The sequence below is a fragment of the Aulostomus chinensis genome, chromosome 3 (assembly GCF_037954235.1).
Source record: "Aulostomus chinensis isolate RoL2024-O1b breed Wild chromosome 3, RoL_Achi_v1.0, whole genome shotgun sequence".
Taxonomy (NCBI): Eukaryota; Metazoa; Chordata; class Actinopteri; order Syngnathiformes; family Aulostomidae; genus Aulostomus; species Aulostomus chinensis.
In genome coordinates, this window is record NC_141322.1 from 29,085,085 (window position 1) to 29,104,058 (window position 18,974).

The 18,974-nt window shown below is 47.5% G+C and overlaps 5 protein-coding genes and 1 long non-coding RNA gene across 8 annotated transcripts; 1 reads left to right on the forward strand and 5 right to left on the reverse strand.

Annotated features, from left to right (window-relative positions):
* Window positions 1-131: 131 nt before the first annotated feature.
* LOC147268537 (hydroxyacyl-thioester dehydratase type 2, mitochondrial-like) lies at window positions 132-938 on the reverse strand. Its single transcript, XM_086200887.1, has one exon. The coding sequence runs from the start codon at window positions 936-938 to the stop codon at window positions 447-449; it is 492 nt and encodes a 163-aa protein (XP_086057013.1). The 3' UTR covers window positions 132-446.
* On the reverse strand, window positions 885-2,206 carry rpp14 (ribonuclease P/MRP 14 subunit). Its single transcript, XM_086200888.1, is given in 6 exon segments — window positions 885-1,022; window positions 1,255-1,333; window positions 1,412-1,488; window positions 1,818-1,902; window positions 2,101-2,149; window positions 2,152-2,206. Coding segments are annotated over 6 exon segments (387 nt in total). The 5' UTR covers window positions 2,192-2,206; the 3' UTR covers window positions 885-965.
* Window positions 2,207-3,990: 1,784 nt separating this feature from the next.
* Window positions 3,991-10,077, reverse strand: LOC147268539 (monoacylglycerol lipase abhd6-B-like). The gene is made up of 9 exons (XM_086200890.1): window positions 9,951-10,077; window positions 8,658-8,788; window positions 7,116-7,275; window positions 6,535-6,648; window positions 6,263-6,395; window positions 5,998-6,155; window positions 5,864-5,918; window positions 5,405-5,505; window positions 3,991-5,241 (listed from the first exon to the last, which is right to left on the reverse strand). The coding sequence occupies exons 2-9, from the start codon at window positions 8,774-8,776 to the stop codon at window positions 5,062-5,064; spliced, it is 1,020 nt and encodes a 339-aa protein (XP_086057016.1). The 5' UTR covers window positions 8,777-8,788; window positions 9,951-10,077; the 3' UTR covers window positions 3,991-5,061.
* Window positions 10,078-11,409: 1,332 nt separating this feature from the next.
* Window positions 11,410-13,739, reverse strand: LOC147268540 (uncharacterized). The gene is made up of 3 exons (XM_086200199.1): window positions 13,616-13,739; window positions 13,055-13,507; window positions 11,410-12,952 (listed from the first exon to the last, which is right to left on the reverse strand). The coding sequence occupies exons 2-3, from the start codon at window positions 13,505-13,507 to the stop codon at window positions 11,879-11,881; spliced, it is 1,527 nt and encodes a 508-aa protein (XP_086056325.1). The 5' UTR covers window positions 13,616-13,739; the 3' UTR covers window positions 11,410-11,878.
* A 113-nt stretch (window positions 13,740-13,852) lies between these two features.
* On the forward strand, window positions 13,853-16,630 carry LOC147268541 (uncharacterized). 3 transcript variants are annotated; one of them, XR_015112182.1, is made up of 3 exons: window positions 13,853-15,315; window positions 16,052-16,087; window positions 16,271-16,630. It is a non-coding gene; the product is annotated as an uncharacterized LOC147268541 (long non-coding RNA). The 3 variants fall into 3 exon arrangements; XR_015112181.1 differs by having other exon boundaries at window positions 13,853-14,577; window positions 15,988-16,087; window positions 16,233-16,630; XR_015112183.1 differs by having other exon boundaries at window positions 13,853-14,577; window positions 16,233-16,630.
* LOC147268542 (uncharacterized) lies at window positions 16,210-18,967 on the reverse strand. The gene is made up of 3 exons (XM_086200200.1): window positions 18,826-18,967; window positions 18,265-18,717; window positions 16,210-18,162 (listed from the first exon to the last, which is right to left on the reverse strand). Exons 2-3 carry the CDS (start codon window positions 18,715-18,717, stop codon window positions 17,143-17,145), a joined length of 1,473 nt encoding a protein of 490 aa, XP_086056326.1. The 5' UTR covers window positions 18,826-18,967; the 3' UTR covers window positions 16,210-17,142.
* Window positions 18,968-18,974: the final 7 nt, after the last annotated feature.

The window sequence follows — 18,974 nt, forward strand, 5'->3', positions numbered from 1 at the left end:
AAACATGGAAGATTGTCGAATGTGGAAAACACACGATTGGACGTTCTGGTTGACGTCCGAGCGCTAAACCACACTGAGGTGGAGGGAAGCGCGTCGATGAACCCAAGACTGTCCAGTCACACACGCTGAGGTGACCAGTGGAGCATCTTTATTCCATAAAAACAAAACGCAGAGCAAATCATACAGATGACGCTTGATGACATGAATAACAAATAATGGACCAACGTGTCTGTCAGGATGCTCCTCTGACCAAATGATCACGTTGTCACGGTAACAAGACTACAATCAGTGATAAACAAAACATACTATCCTCATCAAACAAATCAGTTACAAAGAATTGAGTGAATTCCCTTGTGCCAAAAAAATCCAACCAGCATCCAAATGGATGCCGAGCTGTGTCACATTGTCTGATCCATCTCTTGCCAGTGACCTCTGACCTTCCCTCATCAGCTCCTCTGCTGCTGCTCCGCAGGCATCATCACCATCACCTCCCCCTCCATCACCACCTTGTCCTTGACAGAGCACGTCACCGCGATGTAGGCGAAGGACATCTTGATCTTGCGGATCTCAGCTTCAGCCAGCACCTCTTCACCAATGTAGAGCGGCGCCGGGAAGCGGATCTCCTGGTACAAGAAGACGCACCCTCGGCCAGGCATCTTGGTGCCAAGAACAGCGGACATCAAGCCGTTGATGAGGACACCGTGGACGATGGGCGTCTCGAAGGAGGTGGTGCTGGCGTAGACCGGGTCTAGGTGGAGGGGGTTGGTGTCACCCGTCAGATCTGCGAAGAGCTCCACATCACGGGAGGAGAAGGCTTTAGTGAGGGAGGCTCGCTGGCCGATGTGGAGCATCCGGCGGGAGGGAGGAGCCGCTGTGGCTGCTGCCACGGAGAAGCAGAGCCGACATTTCATCCGAACTTGACTCCAAATGAAATTCATCCTGAAGACGATGCCGGTCCTCCTGCGTCAGTCCAGCTGCAGCTCTCGACTGTTTCCCGACAGCGCCAATAAGAAAGGAGACACCTGAGGACACAAGAGCATCCTGTCAGTGAGCAGCACAACAGAACCACAGCGTTTCCAGAGCAGATGCTCCCTGCTGACCTTGGGAACTTTTATTCATGTGTCAAGTCAGAAACACAGTCTGACTCAGAAAGGCAGGACATAAGAGCTCCCAGAAGGTATGACATCACCCGATGCGGCAGAGTTTGTGGTGAAATATGAGACGTGAATGGTGTCTGTACGCGAGCCGACTGACCTGCAGCACTCGGAAGGCGCAGGCCTGATTCTGGTAGGAGCCCAGCAGCGTCAAGGAGCTCCACAACTTCACCAAACCCCTGAAGGCAACCACACTTTCAACATCTACTTGTTTTCAACCATCACTTGTGAACACGGGTTTGAACCGGAACGCTCACCTGCTGTAAACACGCAGAAGCGCAGTGAGCGTGTTTTCATCGTACTTCAAGAGGTCAAAGGGCAAAGCTGCTCCCACCTGAAACACACACACACACACACACACACACACACACACGCACACACACACACACACACACACACACACACACAAGCACGCACACACACACAAACACTCATGGGTGAATAATGAACCGGCATCTTCAAGCCTCGGGTAGTTGTACATATTTCCTTCTACAACAATTAGTTGATCCCCAAAGTGACTGCAGATTAATTATTTCAATCAACTCAGCTCTACAAAAAAAAAAAAAAAAGAGAGAGAAAGAGCATCATAAAACTTCAGAGAAGATCCCAGCTGGTTTAAACTGGGATGTGTTTCCTCCACTGCCTGACAGCTGATGACCTCACCTCGCCGTGCAGGTTCCTCAGGCCTGTGATGATGAAATGCTTCAGGTCGACTGCACTGAGTCTGGTAGAGTCATCCTCTAGCACACTACACACACACACACACACACACACACACAAAGCTATTTCAACATTTGACAAACCTGCACAGATGGTTAATTCTGACATGTATCGATATTAGCAGTTGTTGCCGGGAAAAACACAAAGAATCCCGCTGTTTGAGTGACACTGAAATGCAACGGGTCAAATCGTGGACTTGGAGAATCATGGACAATCGTGCACTTACAGGCAGACCTTCAAGTACCGGTACGGTGCGGCGTTCTTCAAGACAACCGTTGGTAAACAGCAGGTTCTTCCTTTTTGCTGGAGCAATTCATCCTATTAAAACATGAGTGGTGCGGCTCCCTCGGGCGACGAGCAGCAGGTCAGTCAGCCGGCACGAACACCTTCGACCTAAAACAGACATGAAGTCTCACTGGAGCCATCCAGACAGTTGCAGCAGGGAGTGACTGTGTGGATGCGCTGTCGGTGACTACAATTTCCTACATCATCTTGGCTAGTCAGTGTAGCAGCTTCACCTGACTGTAAGGGCGAGCCATGAACAGACCCCAGACGTTGCCCTTTGACACACGTATTGTTTGTGTGTGTGTGTGTGTGTGTGTGTGTGTGTGTGTGTGTGTGTGTGTGTGTGTGTGATGACACTGCGGCACAGGAGAAAACTCCCCGCTCATCTCCTGGCCAGACTCCTCATATTGAGCCTGTCTCACATCCTGAAACCACTGAAGGATCATCGGCAGAATGAACGTCTGTTTTCTGCAGGCCTTCTTCATTCCACATCTCAGTTAAATCCATGTTCCTTCCTTGAGATGCAGACTTTTTTTTTTTAATCAAACTTTGTCATTCATTGCGTCCGCTTTTGAGATTTGCAACTGAACCAAACATGAAGTTACTCAACATAATTTCATTTTACTTGTGCAAATTGCTTATGATTGAGCAGTGATTGGAGAGGTCATGCGGCGCGTTAAGCGTTGTATTTCTGACAAATATTCACGTTATAATTCCATTTTCATATTTATAACTGCGGCAGACTGTGCCACACTTCATTCATTCACATATAACATCATAAGATCGAATCTTGATTAAAATTCAAACCCTAACAACAATAAAATGCAAGTAGAGTTAACAAACTCCTGAAATTCAGTTCGTGATGATTTGGAGGCGTTAGATTTGCTGTCAGTCGTTCTCAATGTCAAGGTCACGTTACTGTGCGACGAATATTATATTTATTGTAATAATAATAATAAACGACAAAAACATTTCGTTGCAGCGTCGCACGCCATAAACTAGGCCGTGGCTTTTGCTATGTTTAAAATAAAATGTAAATAAATGAGTGGAACTGTGCATTAGTTCCTGTACAAACTTGTCGGTCAGATAACAAACGTAGCAAGTTGGCCGTTAGAGCACCGGACGGATCGAGACTGACCGTCGTGAACATTTGACACTGACAACCTCCTTTGGCCAGCGTCAGGCGTGCTGAGCGTCTTGGAGCGCCGACAATGACGTCAAATATTTTTATATTTGTAGCCGCCTCACCGACAAATAAACGCAGCTAACGTGTCACATACCGTCGCTCGTTACCGGTGTAACAGTCAACCAAGGCTGGAAGTTTCACACTCACCAGCTGACGCTGTCTGGGTGAGTTTTGCTAACAACGCGAGGATGCGCGGGCATCTGCGCTTGCGCGGCAGTCTTCTTCGCTCGACTCCGTTGGCAGATGACAAACAGCATGAAGCTGCATTGTCGCCACCTACTGGATATAATCAGCGCCAAAGGAGAGACAGCAGACCTCCGTCGAAGCGCTCCTTTTGTAATTGTGACGTACTTCGATGGTCGTAACCACCATGTTTGAACGACAGCAATTAAAAAGATTATGTCTGCGACAGAGTAAACCAAGGAGGAAAGGACTGGAGAGCCACGGCGTGTAGATTGTAAAGAAAGTAATCTGAAGGTGCTCTTTGGCAAAAAAAACACACAAAAAAAGGCTGTAACCTGAAAAAGAGTGCCTTGGCATCCGGCTTGCTCATTAATAAGATTATGTATTTGTATTTGAATGAGTTGTAGATGACACCTTGCATCTTACATCAAAAACAGAGGCCAAAGACGGGTCACCGTCTGCTGCAAAATACATCGAGAAACACAGTCTCAAAATCTTCGCTCTTCCTGATGAGGCTGGTGTAGCCGCCCATCCTCTACCCTCTCAACTTCCTGTTCCGTTTTCCGCTGGCAGCAGCCAGTGTGGGTCAAGGGTCGCCCCCATGGTGCAGGAAGAGAGGAGATAAGAGCCTCCTCTGAAGTTTGCGCATTTTCTTTTTTCCCCATTTGAGCAGCACTCCTTCACACACTTCCACTCATTCACACATCTCAGACCGCCTCCAGGCAGAAAAAGGATGTGGGAGTGGGAGGACTTTCCTTTTGTTACAAGCCTGAGCCAAGTTTGTAACGGTGCTCTTGGCTGGTTTATGACAACATGCAGAAACAGAGAATTCCTTTTGTTTGTTTATTTTTGCTGTCAGACACCATTGACCACGGGGCGGCCTGTGCTGGTGGCCCTGTAACCCTGAGACCTGGCTCCTCTGGAACTGTCCTCCGTAGTGACGATGACCTTGACGGGTGATGGAGCTTCAAGGGTTAAGATCCACAACTAGCTGGAGTGGAATATTCTAAGCTATCAGAGTAGACATTTTACTGAATATTAAACTATCCTCATACTGTAAATAAAGAGATGCTGATATTGAAATAAATAATTGTACTTTAACAGTTGTCCAGTAAAGCTGGGCCGGAATCATCGCTGCACAGCTTGAGTTATAAATCACCTCAACTTTTAAACTCTGTAGTTTATAAAATACATAGAAGAATCTCATTAAATCTCACAGCGCATTCACGTTTCTCTCAGTCAGTCAGGATGTGTTTAGTTTCCTGCTGTGACTCAACTCACCACACACCAGTCAGCAAGTGACAGGAAACAAGGCAAAGCTGCAGTTTCCTCAAAGAGAAAACGTGAACTAACGTGAACTGAAACGGAGACTGAAACCTCCTGCATGGTGCTGTGGACACTTGTGCATATATCAAGGGAAACAGGTAGCCTATCATGTGCGTCGCCATCCTCATTAAGTTCATCATAACCTCCGATCTCCTCGCCGCCTTGTCACTGATGTCAGGAATGCAAAATACAGTTCACCGTTCCTCTTCAGGAAAGTTTCTTCACGTCTTCGATGCCGAGGTTCTGCGCGGTCAGAAAGTCCATGATGAGCTGGGCGGCTTTCCTCGGCCGCTCCAACGCCACCGAGTGACCGCAGTTGTCCAGCAGTGACACCTGGCAGCTCGGCACCGCCGCCTGCAGCACCGCTGCCCCCGACACGTCCAGCACCTGGGCGAGCAGAGCAGACAGGTTTAGTGGTTCGGGATCACCGAAACCCCTTCTGGTGACCTAAGACACCCAACCGATACGGCTGAGATTTGTCATTAAATTTAAACGTGAATCATTCAGTTGATCAAAGTGTTCACACACCTGTGATGGTGTAATCACTCACCTGGTCTTCCTTCCCCCAGATGACCTGCAGTGGCGAAGCGAGCAATCGCAGGTTTTCTTGTAGTGAGTGACGAGACTTTTCTCCAACAATCTCCATGAACACTGAAACATGAACACACACACACACACACGCATTAAATATTCAAGCAAAGAAAATAATACTTGTGTTCACTGCTCAGACTCTTGAGTTTGCACCAACAGAAATTCTAGCGAAAGAATTTCAGAGAGCAGAGAAGATTTTTACAAGAAACAACCGAGGTTCAAAATCTCCGGCTTGATTGACACGTTGTAAAGCTGGAGGACAGCGAGGCCAGGATCCGGTGAGAAACAGACAACCTGCTGCGGCGGCGACTTCTCACTCCCTTTATTGTGTATCTCTGCTCTTTTGGAGGCGCGACAGAGGAAGAAAAGGTCATGAAGGACAAAAACAGTTGGAGCAGTGTGGAGGAGACGGGCTGACCTTCTCTGTAGAAACCGTTGTTGGGGATCCTGTTGTCCAGGAGACCACGCAGGACCTGACCACACAAACATCCCTCAGTGATTCTTAAATGGGCGAGGAAGGTGTGATCTTAGACCAGGAAGTACAGCCTGTACCTGCCGAGGTAGATTGAGGGGGGTGAAGCAGCAGAGTTGGAGCATTTCCTCCATCTCCTGGTGAGTGGAGGGGATCAGAGGGATCGACTCCTCCTGCTGGTTCTTCTCCAACTCCCTCAGACGACGGATGAACTTTGTATCTGTGGGATAATCCAGACCTGGAGAGCAGGATGAGGAAGAGGGATTGTAATTCTGACCGATGAATCCGTCTCACGTTCCTGGAGGGGAATGTTGACGTTATAGTGGCCGACTTGGGTGAGTTTACCTGCAGGGCACATTAAAGTGACGCCGCTCAGGTGGGCAGGGTAATGAGCAGCGTACACCCCGGCAACATTCCCACCCATCGATGTCCCAACCAGGTGAAACGGTCTTCTGTCCAGACCAATACTCTGCACAAACTGGAGAGCGAGACTCAGGTGTTACTTATTCAAACAGTGTCATCTTTCATGGCGTTTACAGACGGAATGTAGCTGAGCAGGTTAGGGACGCACGCAATTGTTCCGAAACACAAGAGTCTGGGTCAATACACACACTGACCTGGCGGATCCGGCCAACCTGGCCCTGGATGCTGTAGTCCTCAGCACCAGTGCGACTGGTCCCCTCGTGTCCCGGCATGTCAACACACACCACGTGCTGATCCCTGGGAAGGTGCTGGAGGGGAAAACAAACGCACCTTAGAACTCACTGAAAGTGTGTGTCATGAATAGAAGGTTGAAGGGTGGGAAATTCCGGAATATCTTGTCCTTTTAAAAAATAAACATGAATGGCGATGTGACAAAGTTTTGCTGTCTTGGAGTGAAGTTTCACCCACAGCATCAAATTTCGCTGGATGTTCCAATTATCAGGTGCTTTAACGATTAACATGCAGTGAACGCTGTCACGCTGTCGACCAACCAAGTGCTCAACGTCTGAAAGTGCTGCCACAGCAATTTTGGACACTAAAGAGGGATTTTAGTACAAAAAGTAGCTTACTGTTAATCCAGGCTTTGAAAACTGAAATTTGGATAATCAAATATAAATATTACGACTTTTTAGCAACCCCCCCCCCCCCCCACACACACACACACATTTCTGTATTCCATCGTCTGTACGTGACACATCATGTCTGTGTTTTCTACCTTAACGACAGGTAACCACATGTCTTTGGTGGCAGAGAAGCCGTGCAGAAGCAGCAGTGACGGCAGGGCGCTGCCTGGCGTCCCACGGCTGGAATAGCAGAAGCGGTAACTCCCACTGTGAGCGTACCGGACCACCAGCCCCAGCTTGTGACGCATGTACCTGGGGAGGATTGGAGCATCTCATCTGCAAGTATCATCTTAATTTGTTCGCAACAGCAACAGCCGTGATGAATAGGACAAGACTCTACTATCATGCTAGCAGTAGGCAGCATGCTAACACACGAGGGATTTATCAACTTAAAAGGGGAACTTTGTTTGTTTCCAGCCTGGATCCTGTTTACTCAACGCTTTTATTCAAAGTGAGTCATGATGTCAACACACGCTCCAGTCTGGAGCAAACGCAGAGCTGCCTGCCGCCCTGGACCCCCTTAGGATGTAATCAAATGGGGCAACTGGCCACCATCGAATTACACCTGTTAAAAGTGTGTTTTTGGGGGGGTTATTTTTACATTACGACTTACATTACAATTAAAATCATCCAGTTATTTCTACCTTCATATAATCTTCAGTTCAGTTCCTCAAAACCACCACTCCTGTCGACCAGATCTGATTCTCATCCCCTCTTGAGTGAAAAATTCTGAGTTTTATAAGTGACATTTTCTTCATGTTACAAAAACAAGATTACATGACAGCAACTCCTCACTGCTGATGATCAACAGAGCCGCCAACAAGCGGCGTTTTTACAACGACGACAAAGTCCACGGCATTCATTCCATTTCACAAGAGGAGCGCCAGGGACTTCACGCCAACGCACCGGCCCGCTGCAACATATAGTCGACTTTAACGTGATATTCTGTAGATAATCTTAAATACACGGTTTTTATTGAAATATGTTTACCACAATTAATTAGTTTAGAATGGAGGGAAAAAACCCTCCGGGCAGACATGGCCAAGCACAAAGGGCCTCTTTCATAAAATCCTCTTATACTCAAAACTGTTCATGCACACTAAAGGAGGTTTTAACCCTCGATTTACTGCTTACAGACAGCAAGAGACATCACAAACAGCACCAGGCATCTGCCTCCTGCCTGAAAGACGCAACTGAGGGCTAACGCAAGAAATTAAGAGCAAATTTGTGCATAACAACATTTCATGGATGAGGCCTCAGTGACTCAGCAGGAGAACAATTTGAAAATAATTATGCAAGCGTATATTTATCATCGCGCCACCTTGAGGTCGCTGGGAGGAATTGTTTATGAGGGATTAATGGGAGAAATTTGCAACTCACCGACAAATGTTGCTGCACTCCCCCCCCCCCCCCCCAAGATAATTGCGCAGATGTAAAATTGCCATGTAATTTAATAACTGCCTCGCTTTGGATTTTCTAGTGAATACTTTTATATAATTGCCCCAAATTAAGATCTCAATAAACCACCAGCAGGCTGTCAGCCTCGCAGCACTAAACAGACAAATTGTTGAGCCTTCTTGAAGTAAACACACACACCAGTCTGTATGTGTGTGTGCTGGTGTGTGTTTGTTTACCAGTTGTAGGCCCTGATGAGAGCTCCGGGCCAGAACATGACGGAGGTGATGAAGGCGAGGAGCGGCAGCACCAGCACACTCCCGGCTAGCACCAGCATTTTACCCGCGCTCTGCTCCATGGCTGCACGCTTCTGCAGAAACACAAGCGCAGGTTGTTCATTTGCCACAGTTTGACTGTACGTGAAGCGCCTCAGTGCGTCACCGGCCCCGCAGCTCAGTCCCTCGGAGCGGAACAGTGCTCCACAAGCCGGTGGATGATTGATTACCAACCGCCTTTCATTCTGAGCATGAATTTAGGCAATCATGTTCGGACGAGCTCATGAGCCTTCATCAGATTGTTGCTGATTCTGAATTTGCAGAGTCACAGGAGGTGAGAGGTCAGCACTGAACGCCAGGTGGCGGCTTCCAGAATGATGCGCTGAGCACTGAGCTCGAACCATGAAGAAAAGCTACGAAAATAAAGGCAGAGCTGAAAGGAGCTCAGACCACATGTGTATCACAAAGAAAAAAAAAAGTAAGGATCAGAGGCGTCAGTGACTGATAAGTTAAATATCACAGTTGCCATTAAAGACAGTAAACTTTGACTGTGCTTGTGAGGAGAAAGGAAAACTGATTCTTTTCCTTATCAAAGAGCGATTCAAGCCAAAAGTGCTGACTGCAGCCATGAACTTAGAAACGTAAAAGAACATTTTTTTAAAAAGGATTTTCTTGCTGATTTGCATTTTAAGTAACAGAAAAATAAAGAAATTGTCATTTATCAGTTTATTACTTTATAATTTCCACATTTGTATTTTTGGTTGATATTATTTTAGGACAGCTAAATTTGAACCATGCTAAAAAAAAAAAAATTTTTTAAAACTTAAAGGAATTTTAGCAATGCACCAGTTTATTGCACATGTAGGAAGTTTTGTTTTTAATTTCACACGTAAAGGAACAAAGAAAACCAACAACCTGACGCAATCAAACAGAAACTCAGAAGCAACAATCAGCTGAGGCCACCGCGCACATCCCCTCGGTTACAGGGGGGGAAGGTGACGGTAACGGTGCCGTTACATTAAATGACATTAATATTTATATGAAAACGACTGCCTTCAACTAAATAAATCATTGACTGCTGGAGTTACAACAGCAGATCGCGTATTTGTGCGCGAAAATGACGTCATTTCGGCGAGCCGAATAATGCCAACGTTACGAACTGCCATCAAAACGCACTGAACGTGGCGTCCAGCTGCTGCTGCTGCAACGGTCGAACCGTGGCGGTCAGAAATCACCTGCGCGGGAGAGGTGACTTACCTGTCCGAGTCCTGGTCGGTGAGTCACCGCCGGCTGCCCTCCATCCACTCCGCTCCTCCTTCTCCTCTTTCACCCAAATTACACAACCACCTTTCATCTGCACTTAAAGGGCAAGTACAAAAGGAGGAGGGCGGGTGCTGCGTTCAGGGACGGAGGGGAATAACATAACCTCGGCTAAGAGATGATGGGGGGGGGGGGGGGGGTGGCGTCAACACATGAGGGCGCCACCATCTCAGGCCTGACTGATAAACCAGTGACGCTCAGCAGTACCTCAGCACGTATGGGAGAAGACGTGGCACCATGTTTGTAGTATTTTTCTATCCGAACTCAAAGAAATTCCCGTGAAGGCCACGTCTCAGAAGCGCCACGGGGGAGTTTCTTGTAATGACACCACTGCTACTGAGGCGGAAGACCGATGACATTTTGATGGCAAAAGGGAGCTGCTGATGTCTCCGGCGCACCTTTAGAGACATTCCCCAAGTTCAAAGCTCCTCAGAGCACTCTGGGACTGCGGGGTGAGCAGTGAAGGTTTTTGGTGGTCCAAGGTCAAAGGTCACCGTTGCAGGCACACATCTCAACTTCCATCCATCAGCTACGGGTCACACACACACACACACACACTATCGAACTATTGACCCCATAAATCATTGTTAACAAAATTTCCAATCCCAGTCATAATTACATTTCATGACTAACTTGTAACTGATGTCGGTAAACTCTTAATATACATGGTTAACGGTGACTTCACCCTGACTGGAACGTCATAAATCCAGTACTTTGGACTGGAATAAATCCAACTGTCACAATGAGGCCAGTGATCGACCGATACCCCAACAAGACACAGGTTCATTTGTGACCTGAAGAGGTGAATTCAATCATTATAATAAGAACTTGCTAGCTGCTTTTACCCCTGCTTCATGTACCTATGCTAAGCTAGGCTAACCGCATCACACAGACATACAGAAAGATACCAAGAACAAGAGTTCCAGAATTCGGTGTTTAATCTTTTTTCATTCCAGCTCTGAGAGTCTGGTCATGTGTTTTTGTGCGGCTGCAGGGTTGTCGGGGCCCAGCAGCTGGCAGCCTTCAGCGTGGCCCCAGGAAGCAACCAATACCCGGACAAGAGGAGCGTCATCCGCTTCACCCAAGTCATCACCAACATCCAAGACGACTGCAACACCGTAACAGGGCGCTTCAGCTGAGGAGACCACCTGCTGTCCAGTCATATCCAGTACATTATGATTCAACACAAATGTTGGTGATCAATAAACACAAACAAAGTCATTCAGTCTGAAATTTGCTCATAAAAACATTTAGTACAGGAAAAACAATCAGCAGCTGCAATGTTTCAGTCCAGTTTATGGACCGACACACCAAGATCGTCATCCAGAAAGCAGAGATGTGTGACTTTGTTGTTTCAGTTTATTCAAATCATGGTTAAGCAAGAGGTTGAAGTGGGCGTCTCCATGACGATCTCAGCTTCAAGAACATCCTCCGCTCCAACACGTGTCCTGGTCTTGCTGCCAGGAGGTCTGCCTCTTCTTCCTCGGCTCCATTCCAGCTTTGTTGAGGGTTTCCACCTGCACACGTTCACCTAAAGTGGCTTGAACGGTCGTCATCGTGTCCTGCATGGCCTGCTTCCCCTCTTCCCTCCCTTTTACGTTTCCGCTCCTTCGCTCTGTCAGTTTGAAGCCCCACAGCCTGACGGATGGACATCACCTCGGTTAAATACGTCCTCTGGTTGTGTGGCGCTGTGGCCAGGGAGTGTGTTTGGGACCCTGTGTTCCTGGGTTCATGACCAGCATGGGATGACTCCCCCCTGCCCCCCTGCCCCCCTACCAGGTGCTTCAGGAACAGCTTTGGACCTGCAGCTGCCAGCTCCTGTCTTCAGGGTCTTGTGTTGGGGAGTCCGGCTGCTTGTCCAGGTTTCAAAGTTGACCTGGTCGCGCTTGAACCCTGAACAGGTGAGCAACACTGTTTGTTGCCTGTCCAGGCTTTTTCCTTGTTCTTGTTTTTCCTTCTCCATCTTTTTCTCTCTTCATTTTTGGCCTCCTTTCATCCTGGTTTGTCCCCTGAGACTTTTCTCCTCCCTCCTTTGCCCTCCGTCTCCGTCTCTCCATCTTTTGCCCCTCATTTTCCACCTTTTTCTGGATGTCTCCATCCTCCTCCTTTGCCTTCTGGCTCACTCCCACCTTCTTTGAGTGCTGCAAACTTTTCTCCTTCTGCCTCTTTCTCTCCTCCTTTGTCATGTGACTCTTTGCTTCTGGCTTCTGCCTCTTTTCTTGGGACTCCTTTCCCATCCTTCTCTTTTCTTCCTCCATTTTCTGTCTCTTTACCTCCTCAATTATATTCTGCCTCTTTTCTTGGGACTCCTTTTCCATCCGTCTCTTCTCTTCCTCATTTTTCTGGCTCTTTTCCTCCTCCTTCCTTTGCCTCTTTTCCTCCTCCTCCATTTCCTTCTGTCTCTTCTCTTCCTCCTTTTTCTGCCTCTTTTCGTACTCGGCTTTTGCCTTCTGCCTCTTTTCCTCCGCCTTCTTTTCTTCCTCCTCCATTTTCTTTCGTCTCTTCTCTTCCTCCTTTTTCTGCCTCTTTTCCTCCTCTTCCTTTGCCTTCTGGCTCTTTTCCTCCTCCTTCCTTTGCTTCTTTTCTTCCTCCTCCATCTTCTTCCGTCTCTTCTCCTCCTCCTTTTTCTGCCTCTTTTCCTCCTCAGCCTTTGCCTGCTGCCTCATTTTTTCCTCCTTTTTCTGCCTCTTTTCCTCCTCAGCCTTTGCCTGCTGCCTCATTTTTTCCTCCTTTTTCTGCCTCTTTTCTTCCTCGGCTTTCTGCCTCTTCTCTTCTTTCTCCTTTGCTTTCTGCTTCTTCTCTTCCTCCTTTCTCTGCTTCTTCTCCTCCTTGTCTCTCCTCCTCTTCTCTTCCTCCTCCCTTGCTTTCTGCCTTTTTCTCTCCTTCCGTTGTGCCTTCCTGAGTTTTTTCTTTTCCGAGTCACTTTTCTGGGCTAAGTCCTGCAAAGAGACAGATTCATTCAGTCGGTTCTCTGACGGATGAAAACAAACCAAACGGATTAAGACTGAAGCCCAAATGATCAGGAATCCTTTCATGCTTACCCAAAGTCTCCGGTTCCGCTGGACTTGAAGCTCCAGCTCCCTCTCCAGCTGGGACACCTTCTCCTTCATGGAGTCCATTTTTTTGTCCCACTCTTCCTTTTGTGACTCCATCTCTTTCTCCTTTTCCTCCACTCTTTGGGACAGTTTGACACATTCGGCCTCCAGCTGGTCTTTGCTGGCTTCTGTGGACTCAGTCAGGGCCAGCATGTCTCCGCTGGCCCCCATGACATCATCCAGCAGGCTGTTTGTGTCCTGCTGGGAGCTGAGGTTCTCCCTCAGCTCCATCTCCTTCAGCAGCAGCTTCTTTTCCAGCTGCCAGCCAATTTTTTCCAGCTCCATCTCTTCCAGGAGCTTCTCCTTCTCCTGCTGCCACATTTGCGCCTTCCTCTTCATGTCCGTGAGGAGACCCATGAGGATGTCCTCCAGCCCCTGGATTTCCTCTGTCGGCTGCATCTGTCCATGAGAATGAAAGACACCGATTTACACGTGTGTTTGGGTGACAAATATGAAGACACTGAAAGCCGCCTTCATGTCAAAGTCAGACTGAGTGAGAAAACGTACCAGGACTCCTGAGTTGTCAGAAAGATCCACGTCAGATGAGCAGTTGTGGAGAATCAATGCTGAATGGGTTTGATCAGCTTATCTGAACCGTTCCTGGTTGATGTAGTTTGTTGATAGAGTTCATTTACACCGACAGCAGGAAGAGTGATGTCATTGTTACATCAAAGGATCACAGCGTAGCAAGATCACAGGATCCAAGGATCACATGATCCAAGGATCACAGGATCCAAGGATCACAGGATCCAAGGATCACAGCATCCAAGGATCACAGGATCCAAGGATCACAGGATCCAAGGATCACAGGATCCAAGAATCTCAGTTCACAACTGTTGTCTGTTGGACTCCTGCAGCACCTGAAGGCAGCAGCACGTCTGATTCATTCTCTGGTCCCTGAAATTCTCTCTGACAGAGCCGATGCGGTGTTAGCCTCTACACCAACTTCCTCAGGGGCCGCCATTGTTGTTTAGAACAGTCACGCTGTCGTCACACCTGATCCACGCCCAAGTAGTCACAGGATTTCTGTTGGTGGAAGTTGTTTTTTAAGTGGTCCTGGTCCGCACTCTTGTCACGTCCTAGACGACTGTCACTCCCTCCTCCTCGGCCTCCCCCTCAAGTCCATTCATAATTTGACACAAAAAACAGGGCGATCCTTTTCAAAGCGTATCCTGGTGGAGACAAAAACACACAGAGGTATCAGGTAGAGAATGAGGGGAAATAAACGTTTGATCCAGGCTGTTACCTGTTTTAAAAAGCTGAAATTACCTTTAAATTTAAAAGGACTTAACAGAAGTTTTTGGAGAAATATTTTGGTATGTCATCCCCCAAAGCCGGGGTTAGAAGCTAGATTCCACTTGTTTTTGCCACCACCCCCTTGGGTGGGTATATACCTGATACTTCCCACCAGAATTTTAGAACTGAAGAAGCTTCTTGGATGAGAGGCGAAACGTCTTCACTTCCAAGAGGTGAGTCCAGTTGCCGAGTTTGATCATTTTTGAGAAGCTAGACGCTCCTCTTTGCCCTGTGCTGCTTTAGGAAGCTGAGATCCACAGAGACTAGCTGACCGTTAGCTTAGCACAATGAACGGTAGTGGGTGGAAAGTGCCAGCCTGGCTCTGTGTTGGAAGAAAATTTTGTTTCATTTCCTTTGCTTGTCGAACTCTAGGGAGGATGTTGAATGAATTCATTCTTCAAAAGGCCAGTGTGTTCCTTTAATTTCGGTAAAATCTGTGCTGGTTCTCCAGGGTTCCCCGTTCAATTGTTTTTCATTGTGCAAAACCCTGCTGTTCCTCATGTTCTGATGGCATTCTTCCTCGTTGGTTGAGCAAGATATATCCAAAACATATTCTTGGAATTCCAAAGAGTAGTTCCAGTGGGTTCTATGCCTTATATATTTGATAACTAATACGTTCTTTGTTGGAATCGTCTGTTTTTGGTTCTGCTGGTTACGTCTGGTGTGGGTTTTAGTGGCCTTTACTGCTTTGTTATGTTTTCATGTTTTTCCATTTCGGCAGTTTGATATGATGAAATATACACAACTACCATGGAAATAACTGTAAAATTTGGTTTCCTGTGTATTTTTTTTCCGTTTGCGTCAGGACACCTGCCACCTACAAGGCACAACTTGTCTTGTTTTGTTTTCTTTCTTTTCATGGAGGATTGTAGTAACAATGATGCAAAGAGGGGGGAGTTATCGGCGTTCTTGTATGTCACCTCCTCAAAATCCTCCACTCCGGAAACTCAGTTTGTCCTCCTCTGCTCACTGCTCAGAACCACGACGGCATTCCTGAATTCTTTAAGTAACAAATGGGACTCGTAACGGCCACCATGTCAGACACGGACTGACTTCCTGTATGGGCCTGTTGTGTTTTTGGCTCCACGAAAGGACAAAATGGCTGGCTTTATTTATTCCTGAGGAACCTAATACTCACATTGAATAAAAAAGTGGGTGTCAGTATTTCAGGGGAGGAAAACGAGAGCGTAGTGTTTATTTTTTTTCATGAAAAATGTATCTAATTATATTTGTAACAAAACAGGGCAGACTATTTAGAAATGTAACCTGGTGGAGACAAAAACACACACAAGTATCAGGTTGATAATGGGGGGGGGGGGGGGGGGGGACAGACCTGTTTGATCCAGGTTGTTCCCTGGCATTTGAAAAAGCTGCAATTGCCTGATAGCACCACAAGAGGGCCCCAGTGTCTCTTAATTGTTCAGTAGCTTTTTTGTGGATTCCATGTTTTAGTGGCAGTTTCTTAATTTGAATTAGTGTCAATTTGTGATATTTGGTATTTATACACTCACCTGTGTGCGTGCGTGCGTGCGTGCTTGTGTGTGTGTGTGTGTGTGTGTGTGTGTGTGTGTGTGTGAGAGCAGGTCTCTCTTGAATCTAATAAGAAATCTGTTCACCAAAAGAGGAAATCTCGTCTTGTCCTCACAGCTCAGATCTCCACTGGTGACACAGAAGACTCAGCCGGTGAGTACAACAACGACTTTAATCTACTTCATGCTTTCCTTTCTAAAAGCACACACAGACACAACTAACCGCATCACACAGACATACAGAAAGATACCAAGAACAAGAGTTCCAGAATTCGGTGTTTAATCTTTTTTCATTCCAGCTCTGAGAGTCTGGTCATGTGTTTTTGCGCGGCTGCAGGGTTGTCGGGGCCCAGCAGCTGGCAGCCTTCAGCGTGGCCCCAGGAAGCAACCAATACCCGGACAAGAGGAGCGTCATCCGCTTCACCCAAGTCATCACCAACATCCAAGACGACTGCAACACCGTAACAGGGCGCTTCAGCTGAGGAGACCACCTGCTGTCCAGTCATATCCAGTACATTATGATTCAACACAAATGTTGGTGATCAATAAACACAAACAAAGTCATTCAGTCTGAAATTTGCTCATAAACACATTTAGTACAGGAAAAACAATCAGCAGCTGCAATGTTTCAGTCCAGTTTATGGACCGACACACCAAGATCGTCATCCAGAAAGCAGAGATGTGTGACTTTGTTGTTTCAGTTTATTCAAATTCATGGTTAAGCAAGAGGTTGAAGTGGGCGTCTCCATGACGATCTCAGCTTCAAGAACATCCTCCGCTCCAGCACGTGTCCTGGTCTTGCTGCCAGGAGGTCTGCCTCTTCTTCCTCGGCTCCATTCCAGCTTTGTTGAGGGTTTCCACCTGCACACGTTCACCTAAAGTGGCTTGAACGGTCGTCATCGTGTCCTGCATGGCCTGCTTCCCCTCTTCCCTCCCTTTTACGTTTCCGCTCCTTCGCTCTGTCAGTTTGAAGCCCCACAGCCTGACGGATGGACATCACCTCGGTTAAATACGTCCTCTGGTTGTGTGGCGCTGTGGCCAGGGAGTGTGTTTGGGACCCTGTGTTCCTGGGTTCATGACCAGCATGGGATGACTCCCCCCTGCCCCCCTGCCCCCCTACCAGGTGCTTCAGGAACAGCTTTGGACCTGCAGCTGCCAGCTCCTGTCTTCAGGGTCTTGTGTTGGGGAGTCCGGCTGCTTGTCCAGGTTTCAAAGTTGACCTGGTCGCGCTTGAACCCTGAACAGGTGAGCAACACTGTTTGTTGACTGTCCAGGCTTTTTCCTTGTTCTTGTTTTTCCTTCTCCATCTTTTTCTCTCTTCATTTTTGGCCTCCTTTCATCCTGGTTTGTCCCCTGAGACTTTTCTCCTCCCTCCTTTGCCCTCCGTCTCCGTCTCTCCATCTTTTGCCCCTCTTTTTCCACCTTTTTCTGGATGTCTCCATCCTCCTCCTTTGCCTTCTGGCTCACTCCCACCTTCTTTGAGTGCTGCAAACTTTTCTCCTTCTGCCTCTTTCTCTCCTCCTTTGTCGTGTGACTCTTTGCTTCTGGCTTCTGCCTCTTTTCTTGGGACTCCTTTCCCATCCTTCTCTTTTCTTCCTCCATTTTCTGGCTCTTTTCCTCCTCAATTTTATTCTGCCTCTTTTCTTGGGACTCCTTTCCCATCCTTCTCTTCTCTTCCTCATTTTTCTGGCTCTTTTCCTCCTCCTTCCTTTGCCTCTTTTCTTCCTCCTCCATTTCCTTCTGTCTCTTCTCTTCCTCCTTTTTCTGCCTCTTTTCGTACTCGGCTTTTGCCTTCTGCCTCTTTTCCTCCGCCTTCTTTTCTTCCTCCTCCATTTTCTTTCGTCTCTTCTCTTCCTCCTTTTTCTGCCTCTTTTCCTCCTCTTCCTTTGCCTTCTGGCTCTTTTCCTCCTCCTTCCTTTGCTTCTTTTCTTCCTCCTCCATCTTCTTCCGTCTCTTCTCCTCCTCCTTTTTCTGCCTCTTTTCCTCCTCAGCCTTTGCCTGCTGCCGCATTTTTTCCTCCTTTTTCTGCCTCTTTTCTTCCTCGGCTTTCTGCCTCTTCTCTTCTTTCTCCTTTGCTTTCTGCTTCTTCTCCTCCTCCTTTCTCTGCTTCTTCTCCTCCTTGTCTCTCCTCCTCTTCTCTTCCTCCTCCCTTGCTTTCTGCCTTTTTCTCTCCTTCCGTTGTGCCTTCCTGAGTTTTTTCTTTTCCGAGTCACTTTTCTGGGCTAAGTCCTGCAAAGAGACAGATTCATTCAGTCGGTTCTCTGACGGATGAAAACAAACCAAACGGATTAAGACTGAAGCCCAAATGATCAGGAATCCTTTCATGCTTACCCAAAGTCTCCGGTTCCGCTGGACTTGAAGCTCCAGCTCCCTCTCCAGCTGGGACACCTTCTCCTTCATGGAGTCCATTTTTTTGTCCCACTCTTCCTTTTGTGACTCCATCTCTTTCTCCTTTTCCTCCACTCTTTGGGACAGTTTGACACATTCGGCCTCCAGCTGGTCTTTGCTGGCTTCTGTGGACTCAGTCAGGGCCAGCATGTCTCCGCTGGCCCCCATGACATCATCCAGCAGGCTGTTTGTGTCCTGCTGGGAGCTGAGGTTCTCCCTCAGCTCCATCTCCTTCAGCAGCAGCTTCTTTTCCAGCTGCCAGCCAATTTTTTCCAGCTCCATCTCTTCCAGGAGCTTCTCCTTCTCCTGCTGCCACATTTGCGCCTTCCTCTTCATGTCCGTGAGGAGACCCATGAGGATGTCCTCCAGCCCCTGGATTTCCTCTGTCGGCTGCATCTGTCCATGAGAATGAAAGACACCGATTTACACGTGTGTTTGGGTGACAAATATGAAGACACTGAAAGCCGCCTTCATGTCAAAGTCAGACTGAGTGAGAAAACGTACCAGGACTCCTGAGTTGTCAGAAAGATCCACGTCAGATGAGCAGTTGTGGAGAATCAATGCTGAATGGGTTTGATCAGCTTATCTGAACCGTTCCTGGTTGATGTAGTTTGTTGATAGAGTTCATTTACACCGACAGCAGGAAGAGTGAT

Coding starts and splice junctions, on each gene's coding strand:
- LOC147268537 (XM_086200887.1), bottom strand. CDS start 938: ATGAATTTCATTTGGAGTCAAGTTCGGATGAAATGTCGGCTCTGCTTC.
- LOC147268539 (XM_086200890.1), bottom strand. CDS start 8,776: ATGGAGCAGAGCGCGGGTAAAATGCTGGTGCTAGCCGGGAGTGTGCTG. Junction 6,649..7,115: donor TGTGGTTACCTGTCGTTAAG/GTAGAAAACACA, acceptor TTTCCCCTCCAG/CACCTTCCCAGGGATCAGCA. Junction 6,396..6,534: donor AGGTTGGCCGGATCCGCCAG/GTCAGTGTGTGT, acceptor CTCGCTCTCCAG/TTTGTGCAGAGTATTGGTCT.
- LOC147268540 (XM_086200199.1), bottom strand. CDS start 13,507: ATGCAGCCGACAGAGGAAATCCAGGGGCTGGAGGACATCCTCATGGGT. Junction 12,953..13,054: donor AGCGGAACCGGAGACTTTGG/GTAAGCATGAAA, acceptor GTCTCTTTGCAG/GACTTAGCCCAGAAAAGTGA.
- LOC147268542 (XM_086200200.1), bottom strand. CDS start 18,717: ATGCAGCCGACAGAGGAAATCCAGGGGCTGGAGGACATCCTCATGGGT. Junction 18,163..18,264: donor AGCGGAACCGGAGACTTTGG/GTAAGCATGAAA, acceptor GTCTCTTTGCAG/GACTTAGCCCAGAAAAGTGA.